Below are 19817 nucleotides of genomic sequence, written 5' to 3'. Positions count from 1 at the left end.
ATTTTAGGGATGGGGTGGGAGAGGAAAGGAAGACTGAGCACTGGCTGGGTAGTAACAAAGAAAGGTTTCTTTATTGATAAATACAGACAGGAAAAACAGAGACCCTATTCTCAGGCTCACAGTGTTATCTGGATGTGACACATGGAACCTGGGAAGCCCACTTGCAGCCAGTCAGAGGATGAAGAAAATAGAAATGAAATCTGCAGAACATCAGAGCCAGTCCCAGTCAAACTTCACCTAGATCCTGGCTAAACTATGAACTTCCTTGTGAGATAATAAATCCCTTCATTGCTTAAGCAATTATTCACATGTTAACCATTTGAGGGAGAAAATATTCTACCTGCAACTAATATAATAATATTGAATGTCAACTGCAATAAAAAAATGTTTTTAAAAGAATATAAAATATTCATCACAGTAAATAAGAGAAATTTTAGAAAAACTTACAACATATCTGAATTTGATGACTTGGTAGGAAAAAATAACTTCCTGGCAATACTAGAAAAGTAAAACCTCCATCGAATATCACAGTTACAGTAAGTTTTCATAACCAGTAATATCAGTTACAGAGCACAGAAAAATTACTAGTAAAAACATTCACTATATCTTCCTAGATTTCCCAAAGTGGGGTGAAAAAAATACATACCTATACAGTCCTGGTTATCTACATAATGCACTTCATTAACACCTAAACCTTCTTTTTGATAGAGTTCTTGTTCCTAAAAATGAAACAATCATAATCACAAATATGGAAGTACCATGTGATGTAAAATGGAGTCATTGTCTATTATTTCTGATCATAACATTTACTTGATTAGTCAGAGTACAAATGTTCATCCACACTAGTTTTGGGGACTGGGGAGTTTTACAAAACATCAGGGAAGCAAAACCTCTGCCCCTTCTGCAATGTGAAATCAAAAATTAAACAGCCAACAAACATGTGATTTACATATGTGCACATGTTCCCCTCTTAAGAAATGGAGAACAGCCATGCTCAAATACAGATATCTGTGTTTAAGCCTTCAACGCCAAGGAGAAATCAGAGGTTGAAACGTTTTTAGCGATTTTAAAGTCAAATCTATCAGTGAAATAAACCAGGGGTCAGCATATTTCTTTCTGTAAAGGGCCAGATAGTAAATATATTCAGCTGTGGGCCACACTGTCTCTGTCATAACCACTCAGTGATGCCATCGCAGCATGCAGCAGCCACACGTCACAGTAAATGAGGAAGCATGAAAAGGAGGAATTAGGATACGTTAAGTGAAAAGCAGACAAGTAAGACTTCACATCGTAATGGAAGAACATGAAACATTTTCAGAGAAACTACCTTATCTGGTAAGTACTTGTTTTATCTGTTTATTTATGCAAGAATTGGCTTAACCAAAGTATACAAATAATGGTATAAAAGCTGGAATGTGCCGAGAAACTCATAAGGACAAAACATAATAAAAATGTAGAAAAAGATGAGTGGAATGGGAGTAGAAAAGCAAATAGTTCACATTTCAAGTCCAGATACAGTGGAGGACAGAACTTAGAAAACAGCAGTGCTAATATGATGAGAATACAGCATTGTGGGCCAGCAGCCAGGAAGGCGAGTTCAACCTGAAGTCGTCACTGGACTGCTCTGGGAATTAATGTCTTCATCTGTAAAATAAGGGGCTGGACTAGCATACTTCTGAGTTTTCTTTAACTTTATTTCCTCTATTTGGTAAAAATGTATCTCAAAAGCTCAGGGAAGGAAAGTCAAGGGAATTGGTAAGAAAATAATGGAGAATTCAAATACAAGGCGGAAAATGGTGAGACTTATCACAAATCAACTGATCAAAGCTATCTTTACTCACTCTGTACTCTAAACAGTTATAAAGTAACTTTCCTAGACTCAGGACTGTGAGTGTCAGCCATGCCCACAGTTATTTACTACAAGGAAGTTCCTTACAGAACCAGAGATAGTGCACAGGTGGCACGGCACGAAAGCACTGCCCAGAGGCACTCCAGGCTGATGACCCCATTGAATCTCCTGACTGGGTGGCTTTCCTGCCACATGCAAAGAGAAGGCAAGCAAGTAGGATGGGCAGAAGCAGGTGACATAGAGGAAAGAGGAGAGATGCTGCAGCCAGGGGCAAGAGTAGAAAGTTGACTGGCAGTGGCAGGAGTAAAGACAACAGACACAGAAATAGGAATGCCAAATGTCAAGTCTAGTAAAAGTCACTAATAAGAAGCACTAGATGTTCACTTCTGAAGAGGTGCCTATTAGAGTTTTTATTGGGTCCCTAGCTTCAATTGTACCAGTAGCACTTCTGAGGTGCCTAACCAATAGCTAAGTCAGTGGGACCTATGCTGGGTATCTTTGATTCCCTGGGGTACCTTACATTACATCCCATCAATCAGGGTAACGTCGGCATGTCTCCACTCCTTGAAATTTAGAACAGATAAATGCAGTTCTTAAATTTAAATTGTAATGGTAATTACCTCCTTCAGAATTCTTTCGTTGAAAAATTGTTGAAGTTTTTCATTGCAGTAGTTGATGCAAAATTGTTCAAAACTATTATGTTCAAAGTACTCTGAAAGCATAAAACCAGGTCCAAAAGTCATCATCAAATTAGTTTCATGTTAATAAATTTATCTTAGGATAAAATTTATTGTATCAATGCTTAATTTAAGATTAGGTAAAAAAAAATACATATAATTGTTCTATACTCTCCAAATGTTCTTGTTTCAAGACTTAAATTTTGTTAGGAATTAAAATTAAGTATTAAAAATACTTTGCTTGACAAAAAAGTGTTTGTCAAGATGAGATAAATGTCATATAGAAAAAGATATAAAATGTAAAATAACTTTTAAAATAATTTAAGCACAGGTGTTAATCTAATTAAAGAAAATGACTTAAAACTGCAAGTATTTTAGATTTTTCTTCTGTATAATCTGTAAAATTACAGTTATAAAAAAGTTATGGATATGAACTCATTTCTAAAATTAAGGAACTGTATTAAAACATTATCTCTAAGATCCCTGCAGCTCTGAAATGTGATGATTCTATGTATTGTGTGTGTTATACTAAAACTGGTAACAGACCAGGAAAGAAATGTCTGAGGATCGTGATATCTTAAGTCAGTGATAAGTGTTTCTCTATCTTTGAACAAAAGGTAATGATTTATTATATTTTAAAACAAATATCATATTAAAGTAAAACTCTGTATGTAAATAGCCTGGCCTTCCTTTGGCAAAGGTAAACACACTACAAAGGAGGACTACAGCACTCATACACGGCCAGAAGGAACGTCCACAATGATAAAGCCCAATATAAAAACAGTCAGGTTTACTTTGAGATTTTTACAAAACATTCGTTCAGCATAAAGTAGCACTTAGAGGTTAGAGACTTCATTCCATTTCTGGTTGCAGAGCCCAGCAGTTGTTCTCAAATATTTATCTTGATATCTTAATGATTTAGTGGAAACTAACAGAAAGGAGGTATCTGTTGATAATTAACACTAATGATGAATTTTTTGTGCATAGTAATGAGTTTGGCCTATATGCAAGGTCAACCTATACTTGTACACTGTAGTCAAGGGTTTTAATGAGTTAAAACTCTTTATTTGTAGCACTACTCAAGAGTTTACCTTTACTCAGTTGCATTCATGTTAAGACTGTAGAGTTATCTATCTCCTAACTGTAGTAGATTCTCAAATAACAATTTTTTTTAATCCTCATCCTAGGATATGTTTTTTGATATTTGAAAGAGGAGGGGGCGGAGAGAGAGAAAGAGAGAGAAACATCAATGTGGAAGAGAAACATTGATCAGTTGCCCCTTCTACACACCCTGACTGGGGAGTCAAACCCTCAACATATGCATGTGCCCTAAATAGGGATTGAACCCATGACCTTTTGGAGCATGGGTTGACACTCCAACCAACTGAGCCACTCAATCTGGGCAAATAACATTATTTTGTTATAATACTGATGAGAAAAAAAATTAATTCCCAGCCAGGGCTAATAACTGTGTTGAGTTTGCACATTTAACCCATGTCTGCATGGGTTTTTCTGAATACTTTGGTTTCTTCCTACATCTCAAAGCTGTATACGTTAGGTTAATTGTCCTGTCTACATCAAGTAAGTTTGAGTGGATGTGTGAGGTGCCCAATGATGGACGGATGTCCTCTGCAGCGTTGGTTCCTGCTTGGCATCCTGAGCACCAGGATTGACTCTGGCCACTCATACCCCTCAAGTGGAATAAGTGGTTTGGAAAATAATCCTCTTACTTATTTTTATTCATCTTTCTTATATGTATGTATAGCTCACATTTTTTTCAATGTTTAATGTTAGAAGTATTTGGGTTCTTTATTTAGAAGTCTGGTGAGGTTTTTGTGACCAGAAATATCCCTAGGAACTTAACTCTTGTTAATATCAATTAACCTAAGTTAAATCGGTTTTGTTATACATCTTTTCACTTCAAGTCATAGTTTCTAAGAACCTACTGACGACATTAAATGAGGCCTTACTGTATAGTGGTTTCAATCAACATGTTTTAATTTTAGCATTAGGGTAACCAAAATCCATGAGTCTTCCCTTTTATTTTTTATTTTTTAAAAGCACCAGCTTCCTATTTAAATCATAAAATATAGATAAGGACATACAACTGAAAAATACATCAAGTAAAAGGTATTATAAAAGGCAGAGTTTTTTTTAAATGTGTGATAAAACTGAAAGAAAAAATATCTAACAACTACAAACTCACAAACAAAATCATACTTACCAAAACCAGCAATATCTAGGACTCCAATAAAATAGGATGATGTTTCAAAAGGAAAACACTGATTTACTCTGTTTACCACATGATCAAAAAGGTGGCTATAGACTGTCTTTGCCAAGGCATCACGAGCGTTGTTTGCCTGCTCCACTTTCAGGGGTACCCTGTAAATGAAGACCGTCTCCATGAAAATTTTTCATAGCAATGTACTGTAAAAGTAATGCCAGAATACCCAAGATCAAAGTAAACCTAAATATATTCATTGTGAAGAATAGTTACAAAGGTCATTTGTGGATACGCACAGACAAATGGGGCTAAGTAGAATAGTACAAGAGAAGAAGTACTAAGGAATTATCTATAAGTAGATTATAAATAGTATTGAGAAAAAGAAATTCAGGTTCAAAATTGTTTTTAACCTTAATTTATACTTCACTGGACATTCTGAATATATAAGAAATCATTGAGTGGAAAAATCTTCCTTTTGACTTTCCTTACATGCAAAAAAAATTGTGTTTAATTTGGAATAATTTTAAAAGTTCAGTAACTTGTTTAACATTGTTTAGGAAAAAATGTTTACATTTTAAAATCTGAACTGTCCGACTCTATGATTTAATATAAGTAACTATATGGAATAACAGTATTAGATAGTGCAGATACAGACACACAGCCCTTGTCCTCAAGAAAATGATAATCTGATGAAGCTAGACTGCCACAAAATTAATATGGGAACCATGAGAGCACCAGAAAAAAAAGAAATTGTTAAATTTGGACATTACCTTAAGAGTCATTCAGACATGAGTGACACTTGAGTCCCTTCTAAACAGTGGTTTTCCAACTTACATTTCCTACAATGAAACCCTTTCCTAAAGCAAATGTTAGGTGAACGCTCCATACATAAAACACATAAAAGAACTGCTCCTGAACAAAGGGGAAATGGAAGAAATGGCACCCAAGAACCACTTACTCGTGCTTTTACCCGCCTTCCCTCAGGCCTCAGAAATATCTCTACGGAACCAAGCAACTCTAAGGCAGTACTATAAATCCTCCTTGCTGAGGTTGTCTTTAGTATAAGCATAACCTGGAATTAGCTTAGCAATGAAACAGACTAAGCACACCTTGGTGATATTTCAGAAAGTGCAATTTTCTGAATGACTAAATTCTTTTTAATCTTTATTTTAATTTGTTGAAAATTTTTCTGAACTATATTGCTAGAACTCATTGCCTGCCTTGGGTAGCAGGGGATAAAGGATCTGACTATTCCCCGACAAATGAAGATATTACAGTACTTCAGAATAATTACTGAATATCAATTTTATTTTACAGCACTGAAAACAAAAATACCTAAGGCATAGGATATGGAGCCAAAGTGTACATTGGCCCAGATACAACCTAGATGTTCTTGATTATAGATTTTAAAAATCCTGGCTAGCTTATTTTCCTGTCATTTGTAATTTCCTGCAAATGAAGAATCCTAAGGTAAGGCGAAATTCCATTTGCTGAGTGTTTTATTAAAGCAAGTTTTACTTAACAGAAATTTTAATATACACCATTTGCAAGGAAATCACTTTCAAAGTAAAACAATCAGTTATTTCCTGAAACTAAATAATGGTAATGATTGAACAGCCTTGTAAATAAACAAAAATATTGCTAAATTGCACACTTCAGAGTAAATTATATCTCAAAATATATAGTTGTGAAAATTTTCAAAAAAGAACTGTCATCTAAAGCATCATCCAAAGCAAATACTGATATATAATCAACTCGTACAGGGTGGAGCTAAAGTAGGTTTAGAGTTGTTCATATGGAAAATAGTACAATAATTAATTACTAATAACACAAGACTAAACTGTGTTTCACATACAACTGTAAACCTACTTTTGCTCCATCCTGTATTTTCATGGCTGTACAAAATTAAACCTCTCTTTTACCTTATAAATTTCAAATTTGTGCCATGTATTCTAGCTGTAAAAAATAACTTTAAGAGCTATGAAGTCAGTGTTTAATTTTTATGAATGATTATTGTGGTGAGATTCACAGATTTTTAATCTATCAAGCACATGTTTTAGAACATTATAATGAAAAGAATGACTCATACACAAAGATCAATTTTTAAATCTCAGTGTTTAAAAAAAAAAAAAGATTTTTCCTTGATAAACCACAAGGCAGAATTTTTACAGAGCAATGACATAAAGTACTTACTTTATAACTGTTCCTTTGGTGCCCCCTGCTGTTGTTAGCATGACTCTTGTAGTTAAACTTACACGAAGATCATCTTGATCCAACCCCAGTAATTCAGCACAATATTCTAATGACTGAGTAGATTTATTCTTCAGATTACAACCACCTAATGAAGATATATTTTAATTTGAAATTAATAAACATTACATTAGCCAGATTTTCAAGATCTATTTCTTAGAAGAATATCTCACTCCCATAAAGCTATGGAATAAACAAAGCTCATCTACAACCCTGCAAGCAAAAAAAACTAATGAAGTATTCCAATCTTTGTTAATATATTAAATCTCTGGAGAAATGTAATGCCATATTCATTAAAATGAATACGAATCCAGAAAACTTCAAGTTTCTACACACATATGCACTACCTGAAATTATATAACTGAAAAAAAAATGACCACCAATAATGTGCTAGTTTTATTTAAATACTTTTACTATTTTGCAGTTTCTAACACACTTTACAGGAATTATGTACAGCTAACATAAGAAAGCATGTATTTATTCTAAATGTTTTAAAAAGGCAAAATACTATAAAACAACATAAGGTTTTCATGTTACTCCCCCTACTTCCAAAGAACTCCTTTGAGCATTTACAAAATATTTTGTTATAATAACATATTTTTGTTATGTGGAACTTAAAAAGGATAGACAGTCTCAATTGGTATTCTTTTTGCATTTCCATCACGCAAAATCTTCTCAATGTCTTCTAAAAATCTATTAGAGAATACATTTTCTAATAAAATAACTGCAAAAATATTTAAAGCATTTTCAGATTGTGAGGAAATGCCAAAATTGAGCTCTCTAGTGAGAAAAAAAATCAATTCTAACTAGGAAAAAACTATTTGGATCTACAGGAAGGATCACAGGAAGGATGAGGAATAATATAATAAAATCTTAGCTATTAAAATAAAATAAACTTAATTTTTTTGATTGCCTCATTCTAATCCTCTCTCCTTGCTGCTTATTTTCCCTTCAACAGAAAAACATTTGAGAAATAAAAGATAATGTAAATATGTGCAATGTGCCTTTTGACTTTTTAAGTGCTTTTCACACCAATTAGATCACGCCACCTTTATGATCCTCTATATACATCTGCATGTTCTACCTGAGGATAATAACGTGAGGGGAAGCACTTCTAGCAACACTTCCAAAGTGTTCATTAAATATTCTAAACTTTTTTGGTGTTACATAGAACTCCCTCGTGCTCCCATGGTGTAACAATGACATAGAGGAAATGAAATGTGTTTTAACATTAATTACACTTTCAAAATAAATCCCTCACAAAAGCTAGTAAATAATTTAATGCACACTAAGAACATACCTGGTTTTGCTTCTTTTTTTCTCATTTTAAACTGGGAATAATCTGAATTTTTATTTTACTTATTCAATAAAAATACTTAGAGTGCAATTACTATGTGCCAAACATAAGCATTAACATGATTTTATAAATATTTAACTCATGTATTCCTCTTTATAACATAAGATTGGAACTTTTGTCCCAGCATACAGGAAAGAAAACTGAGACAAAGCGAAGATAAATTCCTGGCCCAAGATCAAAAGGGCAGTTAATACAGGTGAACAGTCTGATTCAAGTGCATGTGCTATTAAACACTATACTGTGTTACTCCTGATGTTACTGACTTCACAGAATGACAAGCATTAAACCGAAAAATCAACAAGACTGTCTATTTAAATCTGCTCATTCAAGGATCACAACACTTGGGAAGGTCAGTAACTAGGGACTTTGAGGGACAACTACCTGAGTTATTTACACATGGGTAAGAACCTGGCTCTCACATCTACAATTTCATTAATAACCATTTTACTTAACTTAGGCACAGGTTGCACTTATGCAAAAAGTAGGGGAGGTAATATCCCCTACTTCTTTATCTTTATCAAGTTTAGATTATAATTATGATGAAATACAGTATACAAAGGGTCTTGCACACAGCAGACACATTTTTAAATGTTCTTTTTCCTTACTCTATGCCCCTTCCCTATATTCCTACTATTGCTAGATACTACACTTTAAAAGCACTTCTCATGGATTATTTCTTCACTATTTTACAAATGAAAAACCAAGGCTCAAAGAGCTTCTGGGAGCTGATACCAAAGCCCATGTTATTGACTACAATATGAAATGCTGCCTAAAATGTTCTTAATTCAGTGTAAAATTTTTTTATTTATTGATTGATTTTAAAGAGAGAAAGAGCAGGGAAGGCTGGGAGAGAGAGAAAGGGATGGACAGACATGGACTTGCTGCTCCACCCATTTCTATACTCATTGGTTAACTCTTTTATATGCCCCATCAGGGATCAAACCCAAAACAACACTGGCACATCGGGACAACACTAACCAAAGCAGCTATCCAACCAGGGCCAGTGTAATATTTTTAAATAATGTATGTATATAGGAGTCAACATTCTTTTTCTCTAAAGTGTCAGATTTTAGGCTTTGCTGGCCATACAGTCTCTCTGTCACAACTACTCAACTCTGCCGCTGTAGCACGAAAGCTGGAACAGACAAGACTTAAGCTGGGTGTGGCTATGGTCTAACAACTGTAGTTACAATAACAGGTAGCTGGTCAGATTGAGTCATGGGCTGTATTTGCCAACCCCATAATTCACAGAACAAACTTAAAAGTATATAAAAATTCTTATTCTTTATGTAGGACTAACCCACTAGAGCTGAAAAGTTATTATCATGCATGTATTTAAATACTCTTCAATTTGCATAAATCTCAACCTGTTTTCTTTTGCCAGTAATAAAGTATATGGGCTTCTTTTATTCATTCAATTACCCTAATTAACTGACCCAAGTTTAAATTAATAAACCCAAAAAATGTCAAAATACCTTAACAGATGATAGAGAATTAATCTGTTTACTTATTAGGAAACTATAGTACCAGCTGAAAAATTTAACTGAATATGACCCTGGCAGTCTGTTACTTGTCCTTCATAAAATGAGTTTATTCCTCATCAGTATCACTAATTTCTTCAAGTCAAAGGTCAAAATGACTAATATGCAGTCTCCATTTGCATAATTCATCATGTAATAGTGTATTCTAGAAATGCCAGGGTATGAACTAACCTCTGCACAGATTCAATTTACATATGACAAAGAAATGACAGAACTTCTCATTTTACTCCTCCTTAAAACAAAAAACAAAAAACAAACAAATAAACAAAAACCACAAAAAAACCTGAAGTGCTGCCGGCTTCCTCAAAATCAATATTTCCAAGGTGCAGGACACCAGCTACTACCCGGAACAGATCAAGCTTTTCTTCATCATCCAAACCAATCTTCTTCATAGCTGTGCACATTCTAATAAAATCTCCATGGTCATCTAACAGAGGATCTTTCAAGGAACCTGCCTTAAGATACTATAAAATAAGAAGACATCAATTAACTGCACTTTACATTATTTAAGTATACTAAGAAAAACACAGGAGGTCTACTGATGCACTGTATAACATGCAAAAATAAACAGTGTTGATGAAAAAACTTTAGTATTCTAACAATTCAAAAACTAAATAGCTAGGCAAAGTATAAAAAGGATCTCTGCATAATTTCTTTCAACTGCATATGAAATCTATAATTATCTCAATAAAAATTTGTCAAAAATGTAATGTTTTCCAATTAAATCACAATATTAACTCTAAGGTAGTAGAATGGTAAGGTATAAGATAAAAATAAAAATTGAGTAAAAAGAATAAAATCGCAGTGGTTGAAATGCATCAATATGAACCCCAGCTCAAAATAAACTGAGGCAAAATAGTTTAAAAATTTTTAAATCTGACACTTAGCACTATACCCTTTTAACTGCCATCAACCGTACTAATATTCAACACTAGGAAACAGTGAATAGGCTAACAATTTTCATGGCCTGAAAATGATTTTCTAAACTATTTTGTGTAAGTCTGTAAGAGGTAAAATGTTTTAGTAAGCATTATGCTCGCTCTAGGAACTTATGTAATGACTGAAAACATTCCAGAAAAAAATAGAGAATTCACTTTCTTTCTTAAAAGAGCATGCAATCTAAGTGTTCATTTATTAGAACCTACAACAAACTCAGAAAAGGGAAGAAAAAAAGCCTGCAAAGACTAAAAGGAGAAAAATAAAAGTTACTGAACACTGAAAGGCTAGACTAGGAATTTTCCAGAAATTGAGAATGAAGAAGTAAAAGTAAACATTAGGAAATACAGCATAAAAGGTAATTGGCCATTACAGACACCTCTAGGATATGTTTCTTCTCCTCCCAGTTGAAGTTGTGATTGTTCTTCCACAAAATTCTTTAAAATATTTAATAATGTCTGTGTGAAATTTCTGGAAAATGTCTAGATAAAGAAATTTAATTTTATCTTAAAAGAAGCAGAGGAAACAGGTGCAGTCAAAGTTAAAAGAAAACACACATTATGCAGAATTTTAGTCTTGCAATTGAATGGTTACTTCATTTAAAAACTGTTTCTAATCGAATGTTAATGAATATATTGCTCTTATGGAAGACTAAAAATACTGCATTCTCCAAAAAATTACACACAGCTTAAAGACACTCAAATGGAACTAGACAAAGGATTCTAATTAGTCAAAATGATCACCTCATCCTCCTGATAAAGAAGACATAAAAAGCAATTTAAATATATTAATCCATTGTTCACTTACATATTTTATACATCACCTCAATAATATGAATAAGATTCCTAACAAAGTATGCTGACACTAGGATCAGAAAGAACACATTTTCTTCATAGGAGAGCCCGAGAGCACATGTTACTCTTTAACAAGTAAATCTGGTTTTTCTTTTCTCTTTACTCAGATTATTCCATGCCAAAGGAAATGTCTCCATTATCGTGGTGGAAAGAATACAATTTTTTCTATATTTTGATGATGTTTTATCAAAACACAGGTTAGATGACAAAGATATTATAATAAATATTGTTACTTCTTAAAAGTTGCAACCATGGATGTAACAAAGTTTATAATTTATAATTCAGACATCTGTGTCTAAAATGGTAAAATGTTAACTTAAAAATTAACTGCTTAGTATTTAAAATAATGAGAATTTTTACTTGTTTCTTTTTCTATGAATATAATAAAGATACAATTCATCTCATTTTGAAAGGAGTCAAAAGCATTCTGACTCAAATGAAGGAGCATTGAAAACTGAGTACAATAAAAACTTGCTCCATTAAACAGTCAATATCAATAAAGACAGTATCACTAGTCCTTATTATTAATCCTGACTTATATTTTATAATTTAAGCTCCTTGAGTAGATAAAATACCATTTATTACTTAAAGATTACATATTAAATTTACAAAGGTTGTAGAGTTTTAGTTTAAAGATTTAATGTTTTTAAAATAATATTTAATAGTATAATTATAAATTGTTACTCTTACAAATGTAGTAATTTAGAAGGAGCTATATAGAAAAACCTTTTAATTACAGAAATGTTTTACAGAGAAATACAACAATATATAAGCATTAATTCACAACAATGCTTAGTCTACATAGCATCTACTACAAAGCTTATTTCTGCCTTGAAGCAGGCAATGATAAAAGGACATATTTTATACTTAATTCCCAAGTGGGTAATATGAGAATAAATTTCAAAAATTAGCAAACCATAATTCTTAGGCAATTCACTACCCTCGTGTTGGGGAAGAAACAAGAAGGGAGTAGTGTGTGGAGGTCTAACCAAGAAGAAGCAGAGCGCACAGCTTCTGTAGATACCAGCACAGGCATAAAGTACTACATTCACTCGAAGAGAGAATTGGGTGAGTCTTTAGTTGTTAAAAGTACAAGCATAAAAGTAAGAAATATTATTTGAGCTCCAAAATAAAAAATATATCTTTAAGCACAATTTTTTTGTATTAAAGTTTTGAATTTTAAAAAATAGTCTACTATACCTCAGGACTTTTTCGGTTCTGTAAAATCTGTTTGTCGGTTTCTTTGTTAGCAAAGTATCTAGTGCAGCCTCTGTTTAAATACTATGATAAAGAAATGTAAAATATAATTAACAAATGTCCTCAGGAAAATAATAGAGAAGACAACACAACTTACGAAGTAGTGCTGATCATAAAGAATTTCTAAACATAACCTGAGCATAATTGAATCTCTCAATTAAAATTGGTACTTCTATATAAGCATTTCACTCCTACTAATTAAACCAAGGATGTTAAAAATCCCAATTCCTCAAGGCTGATTAAATTAAATGATTAACATAAAAATCAATACCATAAAGCGTTCCTATACTTAAAGGACAGTAATTTTAAATATTCCCATTGTCAAATATCTTCATACATATGATGGATAACAATGAAAATTATCTTCTTACTAAATATGTAAAGAGTTTCAAATAAGGACTGACACAGTGGGGTTTAATATTTCCAGTAATATTTTAAATTCCAACAAATTAACAAATACTGTCCTTGAATGTTTTTAATTTTTGATTTTTAGAATCAGTTCTTTAAAATATGGCTTTCATATTTACTCACAGTTAACAATGACTATATATAAATTACAATACTTGCTATATGAACCTTCCTAGTTATTCAAATAACAATTTCAGGTTTTACCTCAAGGATTTACTTTGTTGCCCGGAAGCCTTTTAAAGGCCACTTGCTTTCAAAACATAGAACAAGGGAAGTAGCTGAGAAGGAAATAATACTGTATTGGTTTCAAAGAGAATCTATTTACCCACATTTAGGGGAATAAGGGAAGGCAGCAGGAAGGAAGTACACAGGGAGCAAAAGGAAAAATTCTAAAAGTCATCTCTGCCTCCCCTAAATCAGGTCATTATGCTTCCAGGCATCATGGCATGAATTCCAAGATTAAATATACGACATCATAGATACCAAGAAAAAATTATAGTAAGTTTTGAATAATTTTGGAATACATTAATATTTTAGATGATCAATGCATCTATCATCCCCCTCCATCATAATGAAATATTAAAATTGGTTAAAGCCAGAAAATAGTATGTAATGAGGTTTTCTCCCCTACCCTAGAATCTTTGGGAATGGAGAGGGAGTAATACTGGTTAACATTTTCAATTAACTATTTCAAAAAAGATCTCTACTATTTAATAAGGTAATTGTAGCTTAAACATAAAACCCAAGCATATGTTTTCTTTGCTAGCAAGAGTTTTATCCCCCCACCCCAGCTGTTTCATTATGTGCCTTTTGGACAGATGGACTTAATATTAAAAGCTAGGAAAAATATTTGTTTCTTCCTTTTCTATTTACCTTTCTGTAAATAGAAAGTTGTAACTATTCTTGCCATCCATTCTCATTCTATCCAAACTTTATTTATGTTCAAGGATCTTTGTTTTACTACAACAAATGCTTCCATTAAATGTGCAAAAACATTTGAAAATTTTGAATAATCCAAGAATTTTAAACTTTTTTTTTTTTTTTTTTTTTTTACAAAATACATGTGTAGTTAATACAATTGTTTTCACACACATGTATCTCTAGAATTCTTTATGTACCAATTTGGATAGAGCAGTGATACATACACGCACACAAACTTTGAAAGTATTCACCATACTGTAGGGCCCTCCATTGTCTTTTCCAACCTTAACTACAATTTCTGTAAACTACAGAAAAGCTCAATGAAATCATTTTAAGGTGTAATCACTTGCAGGGAGGAACACAGAAATGTATAAATATATGCATGCGAGGAATATCCAAGACAACACATGTATTTGGGTCAAAAGTAATGCTGTTCCTCTAGTCTCCCCAACACCAAAAGGACTCTCTTCTAAGAGAGGAAATCATGCCTCCCAGTTCATACTATGGAGACAGGAAACTCTCTGACCTGATAAAGAATGTCAGTAGCTGCGCTCTTAGGATGCTACCATTGTGTCGGAAAAGGCAGTACATTCTGAGACACAAAAAAACTATGCTCCTAAGCCTCCTGGTCTCATCACTTTATCATTAACTCATTGAGGAAATAGCTACATCATCATTATTACATTTCATATTATTCACAGTAATTTAATGGTCCCCTTCTAAAAATCACTGTAGAGACATGTGCCTTCTATTTTCATGAAGATAATGTGGGCAACTACCTGAAATTCCAGTTAATTTGGTGAGTTCTAGAGAAGGCTGGATGTTTCAGAAGTATGTAAACAGATGAACTTATAAAGTATTTTAAAACAATAAAATTTAAAAATTTCCAAGTACAAATTAAAAGAAACTAATTGAAAAAAATAAAGAGAAGCTGGGTTGCAAACACAAACATGCATGCACACAATAATAATTATATATATGGTGTGTCATGATTCTCAAACGGAAGATTCCTGTCCAAAGAGGACCATCAAAATTACCTGGAAAAGTTTATACAAACTACGTTCCTAACCCCCATGCCATGACTCTCATATACTCCTCACAGGGACACTATTTGCTAGCTGACAATTTGTAAATTATGCTAATAACCATCCCTGGTTACCACTTCTTAAAATTCAATTCGCTTGTGATTCTTGGCACTCATGATTTTCCCTACACTTCCCTTACAACTCCACTTGAGCCATCTTTCTCAGACAACTCTCTATCTGATCATCCTCTACTTTTCTACAGTATGCAGCCTCTCTGGGCAATCTCATTTACTCGCTGTCATAGTTTTAACTACCACCAGAGTACCCGCACCTCTCCAACCTGTCACTCCATCTTCAGATTAATATGCATAACTGTCTTCTGAACATCTCTGCTCAGGTGAGCCATAGGCTCCAAAACTGAACTCATCCTATATGCTAATCTTCTGCCTGGCCCCAATATGGTATTCACATCTATCCAGTTTCCCTAGTCAAATTTTGGAGAAGTATTCCAGACTCTCCCTTCTCTCTATCATAGTTGGTCTCCAAGTCCTATCAATATTATCTCCTAATATTTTGCACATTCCCACCACAAATAAACCAAATTCAGGCACTAAGCAACTGTTACTTAAACCTAAAGCTATAGGTTCCTAAGCAATTTACCCATGGTTGCAATTTCAATCCATCCTATCTTGTACCACTTAAAGCCATCCTCATTTTAAAGCCAGAGGTAAGTATAGATCTGATGTTTAATTTTCTACTTAAAGCCCTTCAATAGCTCCTTATTAATTACAGAAGTAAGTCCAGCCACTCAAGCCTCATCTCCTACCATTTCCTGCCCCATTGTTTCTCGCCTTTCTTTGCTCATCTTTTTGCATCTACCAGGAATTACCTTTGTATCTTTCCTTCTCTAGTTAACACTTGAAAATACTGCAAGATTCTGATCAAGCATCAGTTTTTCCAGTAAGCTTTCCCAAAATCCACAGCATCCTATGCCTATCTCTTTTTACCATTCAACACATCAGTCAGACTCTGAGGGTGGCTGTGTGTGGGGGGGGCCCGGGGGGTGGGGGGAGGTGCCCAGATTCTAAGTTACTCAGAATCAGGGACTGTATCTCATTTATCTTTTTAACCCTGGCACAAGCAATAAATATTTGTTGTTGAACTGAATCAAGGAAGCAATCACACGTCATTAATTAATATTAATTCAGTGGTCAAACTTTTTTATTTTTACAAAGCCAAAGGTAACTTTAAAGTGAGCATTATAGGACTATTATAACTTGCTTATTGAGCTTAAATTGATAACAGGTTTAACACTGACCCTTTTACCTGTCCCTTTACATAATTCTCATATAGTATCATAAAAGCAGTAAATCTCAGGTATACTTAGTACAGAAATCATTCTGTCACATTATACTAAGTTTACTGTAAGTTACATAAAACTATCAAAATCCACTAAAATAAGTTTATAATTGAAGGCAATTAAATTTGCAATTCTTGTATGAAATTTTTTCATCCAACCTACCCGAAAATTATCTGGGGAGCTCAAATGAAGTTTTTCCCTAATATCCTCAGAAGCACCAGCACACAACCTATAAAAGATATGATAATTCCTTTCCTCTTTGCCTTGAACACAGATCCTAGATTTCTCTAGAAGATAATGTGAAACAAATCCTCCAACAACTGAACTCTAAAAAACAAAAGAGAGAAAATACATTTTTGCATTTCAGTCTTAAAGTATAACCTACAAATGTCAAAGTATTTATCTTTTCTAATAAACACCTGTCAAAAGGTAATATTTATCAAATAAAGGGGAAAAACAGATAATTAAATATAAGTTTAAAATGTTTATAGAGGTCATTGTAAACATATATTCTGCCAGCTATCTAAAGTAAGAGAGAGAAATTTAAAGAAATTTACCATAAGTTCAAGTACAGCACCAATTCTATCAAGACCCTTGTATTTTTCAAAAACACTCCCCAATCATCCCCAAACTCAACTCTCACCTTTTCATTGAAATGTATTTCTACAAATTTTCCAAATCGACTGCTATTATTGTTGCGAACAGTCTTTGCATTTCCAAAGGCTTCTAAGAGTGGGTTAGCTATTGAAAAAGAAATGAAAATATTCCATCAATAATTATCATAAAGAAAACTTACAAAACAACATAGCTTTAAAAAGTTCTTTAAAACATTAGGTTTTCTAAGTATACATATGATGTCAAATCCCACAAATATTTACTGACTACCATTTTTCTCAAGCTTTATTAATGTACAAGATGGGAAAATTCTTTAAAATATATAAAAAATGTAATTTTTATAAAAAAGATTAAATTTTAGGTCACTAAGTTACAAAATTTGTAACTGAACTTTCAAATTATTCCTGAAAAATATTAAGATTTTCACAAGTATATCAGCTCTACTAGAGTAGTAATTATAATACAGAAAACAGCGAACCTCTTTTGACAAATTATAAGCAATGAATTATCAGTTAACTTGTCTAAAATATTTTATGTATCAATAAAACATCCAGGTTTAACAATTTTACATGGACATCCAACAAAACTAACAAACTAGGTCTATAAAATTACCTACAAAAGGCTCTCAGCACAATAGTTTTCAAATCCCAATGAACAAGTGTAAAATTTAACTGTTTTTATTTTATAATCAGACACATCACATGGCTGCAAAAGGATTAGCAGAGTCTATTCTTGTACTCACCAGAGTTTCAACTATAAACATACCAGTGTCAATCTTATTCACATATTCTCCATCAACCTCATAAATTGCTTCACAATGTCTACAACTAGAGTATTTTTCAATGAAGTCTTTTAAAAGTCCATTTCTCTTATTCTAGCCACAGTAGAAAGCTTATCTGGTCTCTAAACCCTTTTAAAGATCACTCTCCAGTTTTCTGTTTTTCTTTTTCAAAATAAGTACAGTATGTAAAGCTAAAAGAAATGTTAGCATATATACCTCATCTTTCAGATGGGCAAGAAAACGGATGCCCAACAAGGAGAACTGACTATGGAAGGCCACAGGACTGGCTACTGGCAAAAAAAAGGCCTTAATTACAGGTCTTCCCAACTCCTATTCTCACTCCATTACCAGTTTTTACTGAAATATTTAATATATCAATAAAGGATCCAAAAATAGGGTAAGGGCCTCTCTATCAAAAAACTGTATTAATGCTATTAATGATATACTCACTCCAAACTTCAATTCAGAATGGCATCAAAATATTTCCTTTTCCTGACAGTTAATCTCTACCATCCTCTGGTAAAGGGCATTAGAAACATTAGGAATAGTATCTTCCTGCTTTTCTCAACTCTATAACACTACATGTTACACAATACGTCATGGAAGAAACCAGCCTTATACTCCATTCTCAAGCAAGGTTGAACCTCAAGTAAACAAATCAGAATACTAATTAGTATTTTATTGAATTAACCCATAATTTGTTCTTTTTTATTTATTATTCAACTTTTAAGGGTGATTTCCTCACTAAAGTAGGTACTTTACAATGGCTAGGGAACTACTTATGAGATCTTCATACCTTGCTGTGTCATAACACCACAATGAGAATTGTAAGTAAAACTAAAAAGTTATTTATATCAAGGAATATGAAAAACCTATTGATGCACATTTTAAAACCATTTATCAGCAAAATGCATGAACACAGAAGGCCCCTAACTAATTTCTGTTCAACTGAAATTTTTCTTTAAATTATCAAGAATGTTAAAATATGCACTTAGTATAGCAGATGGCTAAGATGCCTAAGTTTATATCTCACTTCCACAACTGATATGCCATATGGCTTCAGCAAATTACTTAAATTCTTTTTACCTCAGGTTCTGATCTGTAAAGTAGGGATAAAATGTACCTACCTCATTCAGTTAAGATTTAAATTAGATATAGATTTTAAGCAAATCAGACAATGGCCAATACATCCCACATATGTTAATATCATCATTATTAAAGTATTTCCTGATGCCTAATAAGGGAAAATGAGGAAAGGGGAAGGAGGAAGAATGTCCAGAAAGGCCTAACGAACTACAAGGAAACTGCCATGACTACAGCATAAAAATTCTAAGGAAATATGACTCAATTAGACGAGGGGACGTGATGCTATGGACTTGAGCTTTAACTGGAGAACAATATGAAGTAGTTAAAGGGTTTAAAGCAAACAAGATCATTCCAACTTCCACACAAAGAGCACATTAAAGAGAAATAATAATGTACTGTACTTGGCCGTGTGCAATGCCCTCCCTCCCATGTATAATGCACACTCATGTTTTTGGCCCAGATTTTCAGGAAAAAAAATCTTTCATTTTAATTTTATAATTCAATTTTTTATTTATTTATATTTAGAAACAAAACCAATTATACTATTCCAGGGCATTATTTTGCATACGGATATCATTATTGCTTCCTAGAGTTACACTTTTAACACGTAAGCATAAACAAAAGAATTAAAAATATTTATATATAGATAGAGAATTAGTACTACCCATGTCTAATG

General features: G+C 33.1%; 1 protein-coding gene across 2 annotated transcripts in view; it reads right to left on the bottom strand.

Moving 5' to 3' along the window:
* Positions 1-19817, bottom strand: part of MYO6 (myosin VI) — a 148797-nt gene that overhangs the window by 45220 nt on the left and 83760 nt on the right. For both annotated transcript variants that reach the window (XM_054569637.1, XM_054569638.1), the window contains exons 8-15: positions 17303-17400; positions 16822-16986; positions 12889-12969; positions 10182-10362; positions 6944-7088; positions 4751-4908; positions 2470-2561; positions 647-719 (exon numbers count right to left, since the gene is read on the bottom strand). In XM_054569637.1, coding sequence (XP_054425612.1) covers positions 647-719; positions 2470-2561; positions 4751-4908; positions 6944-7088; positions 10182-10362; positions 12889-12969; positions 16822-16986; positions 17303-17400 — 993 coding nt within the window. The remainder of the gene's footprint in view (positions 1-646; positions 720-2469; positions 2562-4750; positions 4909-6943; positions 7089-10181; positions 10363-12888; positions 12970-16821; positions 16987-17302; positions 17401-19817) is intronic.

Source organism: Pteronotus mesoamericanus, unplaced genomic scaffold (genome assembly GCF_021234165.1).
Source record: "Pteronotus mesoamericanus isolate MK-2021 breed Mesoamerican mustached bat unplaced genomic scaffold, CSHL_Meso_final contig_20, whole genome shotgun sequence".
Taxonomy (NCBI): domain Eukaryota; kingdom Metazoa; phylum Chordata; class Mammalia; order Chiroptera; family Mormoopidae; genus Pteronotus; species Pteronotus mesoamericanus.
Note: the sequence above shows the minus strand (reverse complement) of the source record. Positions and strands in the feature narration are given on the sequence as shown.